The sequence below is a fragment of the Humulus lupulus genome, chromosome 6 (genome assembly GCF_963169125.1).
Source record: "Humulus lupulus chromosome 6, drHumLupu1.1, whole genome shotgun sequence".
In the NCBI taxonomy this organism is placed as follows: Eukaryota; Viridiplantae; Streptophyta; class Magnoliopsida; order Rosales; family Cannabaceae; genus Humulus; species Humulus lupulus.
This window is the reverse complement of record NC_084798.1, coordinates 218,345,017-218,354,817: the sequence shown is the minus strand read 5'-3', so window position 1 is coordinate 218,354,817 and position 9,801 is coordinate 218,345,017. Positions and strand designations below refer to the sequence as shown.

Genomic DNA, 9,801 nt, shown 5'->3' with positions numbered 1-9,801 from the left:
GCTTGTGTTAATTCAAAGTCAGGAATTCAAACCCCTTAAATAATATAAAAATATGAATTTAAAGAAAGTTTTCACAAACGTAATTAAAAGAAAGTCTCATTTTCCATTGAGACTTTTCTCTTGGCAATTTCATGGAACCATCACACTCTAATTGGCAGTATTATTGAAAAGAAGAAAAAAAAGTATCTTTTTTATTGGAAAAGCTTTCTTAAGATCTCTATCTTTAGTAACCTTAAAGCTCTAAATGGCAAAAGTTTTCACCACATCGCCTCACTTCAACGTTTGGAACTTCGTTTATTGGAAAAGATAGAGTGCTTACCAGTAGAACTGCCCCAGACTCTTACTACTTTGTGCATAGAAGGATGTAGTCTGTTAATTCCTCATATTCAACACATACCCAATAGATAACTTTCCATGTCTCTACTCTATGCAACTACTTTTTTTTTTTCAATTTATTTCAGTAAATATATTTTGACTTCAGAAATTCAAAGTCTCTAATAGTGAAAGTCATTACTCTTTTGTACAATTTTTTATTTTTAATACTATTTCAACTATCACTCAGTGCAGGCATTATATACTTCTGCTATATCAATTTAAGAGTCTAACATGTTATTAATCGAATTATAACTTGATAAATTGTATTGGTTAAGGGCTAAATATGTGTCTAATGTGGCCATTTAGACCTTTGGCATATGTCAGAAGCTCACATGTTCCTTGGTGACTTCAAATTAAAGATCCCTCCCAAATCCATGTTCATTGTTCAAGTAATAACAATTATCAAGAACAACTAGTTTGATCTTTCGTGTCATCTTTTTTTATTTGGTCTAATATGATATCCACTTTATTACTCTAATTGCAGCTAGTTGGCACACTTATTTGTTCAAGTGTCTACTTTTCCAAGGCATAAATGGTGGTTACTTTCAACTATTGATCATAAGTGTGTATTGGATCTTGACTCGAAACCGCTATGTTAGTTTGAAGTTTTATGACTCTTGGAAAAAAAACATCAAGACTGTTGTTTGATTTCGTTTCTAATTGATCAACCCTTTTTTCAAATAGAAGTCTCTCATTGGTCATAGGGGCAACGAGCAAAATATTCTCAAAATAACCATTATTTAGATAAATGTCCAAGTTTTAAAAAAAATTAACAAACGGCCCAATACAACAAATTGTTATTGCGAAACTCTACATTTATCATTACCCTCTTTAATCTCTTTAGCCTTAGGTAAACCATAATATTAACTTAGGATTTGGTGCAAAATGATAACTTAGGTAATCAACAATATAAAATGGTTATTTCTCTACAATTTTAAAAATGAGTACATTAGTTTCCTCATGTCATTATTTTGGGTCATTTACTATAATTTCTCGAGGAAATTACATTTTATATGGGATTTTTAATAGAGTGTGCAAAAATATGGCTTTTTTTTCAAAAAAAGTTAATCTATGGCTTTTTTTAAGAATTTTCACTTTCATGGGTTTATTTTCCCATATTTTTTGATAAAAGTTGGTTTATGTCATAGTTTTACTCTTAATCAAATTTGGAAGGGTGTGTTTGTAATTTGATTATTATTTTTTTAGGTTATTTGTTTTTTTATATTGTTTTTATATTACTAATTTTATATTAAATTTTTCTTTGGTTGTTTTGCAAAAAAAATTTGTAATATGAATTGTTTTTAAAATTATTATTTATTCATTATAAACATGTTTTTTTTAAGATTGTACGTTTTTTTTCAAATCCTGGGTAGGGTAACCAGTTACTTGATTGATCTTAAAAAAAAATCCTAGAGCTAGGTTAAATAACATGCACCAGGAGGGGTAACCAGTTATCCAGAGATGAGTAACTTTCTGCCATAAGAGGGGTGACGAGTTAGTCATATTAAATATGAAAAGAAACATCAAATTTGAAGGAAAAAATGGAAGAACACTTCATTAAAAAATGAAGAAGAAGTAACTATGATTTTAGTAACATAAGTAACTAGTTACCATAAAGAAACCATAAATATACACACACCAGAACGTGAAAGTAACTAGTTACCCTCAGAAATATACACACAAAGAATGTGAAGATAACCAGTTACCCATTCACGTTTTCATATTTTTATTAGTTTTCTTTCTAAATTTTGGTATTCCTATAAGTGTTACAGTAAAAAGAAAATGTTGAAAAAATTGATTTGAATTTTTTTTACATATATTGGGAAAAACTATAAAAAAAATTATAATAATAAAAGATAATAAATAAAAAAAATAGTAGAATAATTATGTAATGTTAAAATATATGTGTGAAAAAAAAATAGAATGAGAAAAGAATAAGTACAAAAATGAAAAAAAAAAAACACAAGAAATGATGAATGAAAAAAAAATAGATGAATAAATAAGAATGAAAAGAAGTAGAAGAAAAATAATGGAAAAATGAAAAGAAAAAAAATATGAATAAAAAAATTGGTAGAAAAAAATGAAAAAAAAAATGGAAGAAGAAAAAAAAAAGAAAAAAAAGGTCATATGTGTGAAAAAAGAAAATAAAATGGAAGGAGAAATAATAAATACAAAAATGAAGAAAAAATAGAATGAAAAAAAAAACTGAAAAAATATGAAAAAAAAAACAATACAAATGAAAGAAAAAAATAGATAAATAAATAAAACTAAAAAAAAAATAATGAAAAAATGGAAAGAAACAAAGATGAAGGAAAAAATTGGTAGAAAAAAAAAAGAAAAATGAATAAATGGAAGAAAAAATAAGTAAGGAAAAAAAAAAGAAAAAATAATAAAAAATGATGGAAAAATATAAAAAAAATAAAAATAAAAATGAAATTACCTTCAAAATCAAAGAAAACATAACTATGATAAAAAAATGTGACATTTCCATATTTTATTTAGCTACTAATTGTGTTTCTCATACTTTAACTTTTTTTCTAATAAATTTCTCATACAAATTAAGAAAAGTATAACTCTCATATTTTTGCACATTGATGGTATAAAAACCATATTTTTGAAAAATTCCCTAATTTCTCTTGGTCGTAATCAGGGTCGGCCCTAGGCTAAAAGCGGACTAGACCCACGCCTAGGGCCCCTTTAGCCCAAGGGCCCATTTTTTAAAAATACTGTAAATTTTTAGAAAGTTTTTACAAAAAAACCCCTAATCTCCAAGTTTTCCTAGCGCCTAAAATTCTTCAAGGTCGAAATAAGGGTCTATATGTGTTCTTAGGCTAATGTTTGAGTGATCTGTTTTGTGTTTAGTGTGTGTGAAAAGCATTTTTTGAGCTAAGAGAAATCTTCTTGTTTTTTAAGTGTAAAAGTTGTGTGTAGTATAAGTATAGTGAGGTGTGTGCTCTTTGAGATTGGTGAAAAGATTGAGGATTTTGTTGTATTTGATTGATATAATATATTGTCTCATGTTGTAAGTTTATGCTCTCATACCACATAATTTGATTGCTTTGATGATATTTTTGTTGGTTTGCATGACGTTCTTTTTGGTTAGTCTAGAAATACATAAATAAATAAAGAGAAATTGGTGAAAATTAGTGATTTTGCACCCTACTTTAGATAATCTTTTGCAAAATGGTATCAGTCTAAAATTCGATCAGTTGTCTAAATTTTCGACTAGCTATCTAAATTATGAGATGTCATTTTGTAAATAATTATTAAAACTAGACTAGAGTACAAAATTACTTTAAGAAATAGGGTCCTTTGACAAAATGATCTATTTTTTTACAGTCATTTTGCATTCTAGCCTAGTTTTAATAATTTTTTTTTTAAAATGACATCTCATAATTTAGACAGCTAGTTGAAAATTTACACATGTCTATTTTTTAAAATCATTTTGCACTCTAGCCTAATTTTAATAATTTTTTGTAAAATGATTTCTCATAATTTAGACAGCTAGTCGAAAATTTAGACAGGTGGTCGAAAAATTCAAATAGTCGGTTGAAAATTTTAGACATCTAGTTGAAAAATTTGTACAACTGGTCGAATTTTAAACGGAGGCAATTTTGCAAAAAACTATCAAAAGTAAGCCAGAGAGCTAAATCACTTAAAAAAAAATATTATTTTCACTAATTTCTAAAAAAAAATATTATTTTTCAAAGGGACCATAAAAAAATATATCTTTATATATAATAAATGTCTATGGAATGGCAATTGTTGTGTTTAACTTAAATTAAAAAAAAAATCTGTTAGGTTTAAACAAATATGATTAATTAACTGTTAAAATGTTTTGTTTAGTTGTGACTTTACAATTTGATAGCTCTTTAAAAAATTTAAAGCAAAATATAACTAATTAATAAATCATAACAATAATAATAATAGATATTATATAAGGGGAACGGTTCAAAATATAACAAATAATATACCAGTTTCAAAATATCATGTCAGTTATTTTAACTTATTTATAGAACACATATTTAATTTATTAAGATAATTTTTAAAATATCTGTTAGTTTTAATAGAAATATATAATTAACGGTTAAAAATTAATAAGTTGTGACTCTTAACAACGTGGTAGCACATCAACCAAATATAATTAATTAATAGATAATATAAAATTTAATTTGTTAATAACTTAATATATATATAGAGAGAGAGATAATGTTTCATGATATAACAAATAATACATTGGTTTCAAAAGTTTCATCATTCAATTTTTTTCAAAATTGTATGAAATGATTATGTTTTCTCATTATTTTAACTAGAATTTATGTATATTTTTCTAGCGGTATATATGTTCTCAACAATAATTCTTATACTCCTTAAAAAAAACAATAATTACTATACAAATCATGTACACCAACAAAGGATTCGGTACTTTTCAATTTTCTGTTGACATTTCTTTAATTAATTATTTTATATTTTATCATATAAATATTTACAATTCTAAATATTACGATATTTACAAATTATGCATTTAAGTTATTTAATTGATATTTTATTTTTACAAAAATTTTATAATATATATTTTACTGATTATAAGTTTTTTGAATTCAAACGGTATTGCAATATTTCATATTTGTTATGGTAGTTATTAAGTTAGTTATTGCAAGATATTTATATTTATTTTCATAATAATTTGAAAATTTTGTTTGAAATATAAATTTTATTTGTTTGTATTATGTATGTAAATGTTTTAATTTGAAAATTATTTTTTATACTAGCTAATAATATTTACTATTGGGTGTAATCAAATTGGATTGCTTTAATGGAATTCAGTTTATTAATAGTAAAAAAAGCTCCATTAGCTTCTTCTTGTGGTGTTAGAATAAAAGATATTCTTACTATTAGTGGCAATGTCAGCAATGTTAAATTTTGTTATTGCTACCCAAACTCAATTCTACAAGTTATTATGACTGATGATTAGCCTTCAATTAAATCCTCTTATTCAAAAAAGTATATAAAAAAATAAAAAATAAAAAGTTAAGTGATTTTTCCAAAATGACCTATTTTTTAAAGTCATTTTACATTCTAACCAAATTTTAATAATTTTTTTGCAAAATAAACTTTCATAATTTAGACAGCAAGTAAAAAATTTAGACTAGTTGAAAAATTCAATCAGCTAGTCAAAAATTTTAAATAGCTATTTTGCAAAAAATTATCAAAAGTAAATCAGAATGCAAAATTACTTAAAGATATATGTCATTTTCACCAATTTCTCATATATTTATAGGATACTTTTAAGGTATGTATCGATGCATATTTTTTGTGTTTCCAGCTCATGAATAGTTTTCAGTGCGATTTCTTTTTATGATCGTATTTATTGTAGTTATTTTGAATATCTTGCAAATTTTCAGAAAATTTGAAATCGGACTGAAAATTATTCACGAGTTAGGAAACACAAAAAATATATACCATAAAATTATCCTATATTCCTATATCTTGATTTAAGGTGCAGTCTCATCTTCTCACAACCACAAAGCCTAATTGTGACAAAAATGCACTAGCCTTGGTCTGTATTTTTCACCAATTCGAACTCAAAGCCCTAATTGTGACAAAAAGATGTAAGCAATTGATTTTAGTTGATTCAATTTGGTTTAACTAACAAAACTTGTAGATTTAGTATTGCAATATTTGCTTTCATACTCCAAAAACCAAATGCTAGAACGTAGCTTCAAACTCTTATTGAAAATGATAAAACCATGTTTCATTTACTTACCACTCTTACAGATTTTTTACCTAGAATATTTAGTAAACAAAACACAAAAATACTTGGGCTTGAATTCAAATTCTACCAGCTATGAAATTACTTCAAATGCTTTAAAGAATCAGACACTATTTGAGTTTATAACAGATAAAAAAAAAAGTCAAGCTGGGAGACCACTGAAAAGATGGAATGTATCTCGAAGCAAACATTTCCCAGAATGAGTCAATCAACTTGATGACTAGTCAAGCCTTTGTAGAGCCTTCAATCCATTGTGAACAACTCGGTAAAGCATGCATGAATCCCAGATACTTTCAACGATAGTCGAGTGACAAAAAATGCTAACATGGCCAAATTACTTGAAGAGCTCTGGGTTTAGCCAATCTCTGGAAATTATACACATAAATTTTGATCAGAAAGGTACACTTCCAAACCTGGCATAATAAGATAACACATACATACATAATAAGGAAGAAAAGAAACAATGGCATGGCACTTACTTGCTAATGTCATCAAGGTGGTTGATAAGCGTACAAAATATACGCTTATTAATAACATTTTCAGATTGATTTGGTTGTTTTTCTCAAGAGAAAGTTTCTATTTAATCTGTTTGGTGAACTTGTGCAGTTTGTCGTTATAATTCTGATTTGTTCGAGAATTTGGATAAATGTTGGTTTTAGTAGCCGAAAATTGGCCAATATGTGGAAATATGGTATAGGCGATATATCGCCTGTCTTGGGCGATATATCGGCATAAGGAGGAATTTCAAATTTTGGTTTAAACAGAACGACATCAAAAACTCGCGTTTTCATCGAGAAAATTCACCAGGCGATATATCGCAGTGTATTAGGCGATATATCGGCACAAGGGCATTTTTGGAAATTTTCATGGAAATTCGTAGGTTTTTGGGATTTTTGTAAAAAGAAAAAAAGGAAGATGGAGAGTGACAGGCAGAGAGAGGCATTCTGACGGCAAAGAGAAAGAAACAGAGAAGAATCCGCGTTTATTTCGTTTGTGTTTATTTTTATGTTTTTGAATTTTAGATTGGATGATGAAGTTTAATATTATGAACTAAATTCGTATTTAGAGTATTTTAATGTAGTCACTGGATATTCTATTCGTCTTTAATGCAATTTCTATGAATCTTTGAATTTATGGTTATCTGTTGTTCTTATGTTTAATGCTTGTAATTGATTGGCCATCTGTTGCATGATTATTGGTTTTAATTCAATATCTGAAAAGTGAGAATTGGAATAGCTTTAGACAATAGACATAGATTTCAATTTAGAACGAAAGTATCAAATTGGTTTGTGTAGCAATTAGGTTTTTGTTCTTAATGCGGTTTATGTGTAGAATTTATCACAGACATGTAGAAAATTCGCAGGTAAACTGAATATTTTATATCTTGAGAGAGAATAGAATTGTCATTAGTAAACTTGCTATAACCATAGATCACAGAAACATATTAGTTGTATTATTGATTGAATAGAATTGAAGGTTGATGAAATTAGAATACTCTAATCTTTCGCTTATATTAAATTTCGTTAATTAAATTGTGTTTTCTTAGTTTATTGTTCATTGTTAATTGTCATAAAAATTTCATTAGTCAAATAGAAATAAAAGTTTGCTATTGGTAATTATTAGATCAATTCCCTGACGGAACGATAATATATTTCCACTACTATTACTTGTTTATTCGATTGCGTATACTTGCGTAGTAGTAAAAATTCGCAACAAGTTTTTGGCGCCGTTGCCGGGGAGTTGATATTCTATTAATATCAAAATAGTTAATTTTTATTCTAATTTGGCTGTTTTTATTATTTGAACTAATCCAAGTTGTCGCATTCTGTTTTAATAGGTGAATCTTTTGTATGACGTGAAGGATCTGCAAATCTTGTTCGTGTTAATCCTGAAATCGAAAGATCCTGCAGACAAAACAGAAGGAAAAAGAGGTTGGAAGCATCAATGGCTGCCAACCAAAGAGACGGGGTTAACAACAATGATGGTCAAAATCACATCGCTCAGGACCAAAATGTGCGAGCATTAAGAGATTATGTGCTCCCTGCTGTCACAGGAGTACACTCGTGCATTAGGCCGCCGACTATTACTGCCAATAACTTTGAGATTAAGCCGGCGATGATACAAATGGTCCAGACTTCTGTTCAGTTTGGTGGTCTCCCCAATGAGGATCCTAACTTGCACATAGTGAATTTCCTTGAGCTATGTGCAACGTTTAAGTTTAATGGGGTGAGCGATGATGCAATAAGGCTGAGATTGTTCCCTTTTTCACTAAGGGACAGGGCAAAAAGTTGGCTTATTTCTCTACAGGCCAACTCAATCAATACATGGGAGGAACTAGCTCAGAAGTTTCTCTCAAAGTTCTTTCCTCCTGCAAAAGCTGCTAAGTTGAGGGGAGAAATCAATAACTTCTATCAGAATGAGGGAGAGTCATTGTACGATGCATGGGAAAGATTCAAAGACCTGCTCAGAAAATGCCCTCATCACGGTATAGAGAAGTGGATGTTAGTCCACAATTTTTATAATGGGCTTTGCGGTACTACTCGCACTATAATAGATGCAGCAGCAGGTGGTGCTTTCATGAGTAAAGGGGCTGATGAGGCATATGAATTGTTAGAGGAGATGGCTATGAACAATTATCAGTGGCCTGCCGAAAGAGACACTTCACAGAGAAAAGTAGCCGGGGTACATGAATTAGATGCTATAACTGCTTTAACTGCTCAGGTTGCTTCATTGACAAAGCAGTTGCAACAAAACAAGATCTCAGCTCAAGCCCAGGCTATACAGATGCAATCAGGGTGTGAAATATGTGGAGGGCCTCATTTATATGAACAATGTACAGCGGCCAACATGTATGGTAATATGCCAGTTAATCAGGCTCGGGTACAGGCAGTTGGTAATTTTCAGAGGCCTTATCAGAATCCATTCTCCAATACTTATAATCCTGGGTGGAGAAATCACCCAAATTTCTCATGGAGAAACAATCAGGGCCAACAGTCACAGTTTCAAGGGCCATACCAGCAGAACATGCCACAACAGCCTATGAATCAAGCCTCATCGTCACACTCCCCCAAACTTGCTCCAGGAAGAAAAGAAACAATGGCATGGCACTTACTTGCTAATGTCATCAAGGTGGTCATCAAAATCTACCACGTCTTGCCATTTTTCAGTTGAAATATAATCCAATAGGACCACATTTGCTGATGGCTCTTTTGTTGTCAAAAGGTAGCCTCCATCTGATCCAACAAGCTTCCAATTCTTTGATGCATCTTTTGCATAAAGCTGGAGATTTAGGAAACAGTAAACAAAACTTTGTCTGATGAAAAAAAAAGCTAAGCTCTACGCCTAACATACAATATTGAGGACGAGAAAACTATAGCAATTGCTACGTAGGTACTCAAGAGAGACTCGAACCTCATATTTGTAAGAGCAAATAAAGCCCTGACTGTTTGAGCTACCGCCTTGATAGAAAATAAAGACTCAAGAAATAACTTAACTATTGGAAACTTGACAATAGTTTATTAAAAAAGTGCTTAAAATTTTCAAAGCAATTTGCACTAAGATTTCCAAGGCATAGCTCAAGAACCAACCACTTGTCTAATTTGGTTTGGTATTACCACACAAGTACATTCTTGCCTCTCATTTTGGGCAATTAT

The 9,801-nt window shown here is 29.4% G+C and overlaps 1 protein-coding gene and 1 non-coding gene across 2 annotated transcripts; one reads left to right on the top strand and one right to left on the bottom strand.

The window, feature by feature from the left end:
- The first annotated feature begins 8,092 nt into the window (after positions 1-8,092).
- On the top strand, positions 8,093-9,319 carry LOC133786082 (uncharacterized). Its single transcript, XM_062225295.1, has one exon. It carries the CDS (start codon positions 8,093-8,095, stop codon positions 9,317-9,319), a length of 1,227 nt encoding a protein of 408 aa, XP_062081279.1.
- LOC133787675 (small nucleolar RNA R71) lies at positions 8,531-8,637 on the bottom strand. The gene has a single exon (XR_009872680.1). It is a non-coding gene; the product is annotated as a small nucleolar RNA R71 (small nucleolar RNA).
- Positions 9,320-9,801: the final 482 nt, after the last annotated feature.

Bases quoted from the DNA above. Each gene is read 5' to 3' on its own strand.
- LOC133786082 (XM_062225295.1), top strand. From the start codon at position 8,093: ATGGCTGCCAACCAAAGAGACGGGGTTAACAACAATGATGGTCAAAAT.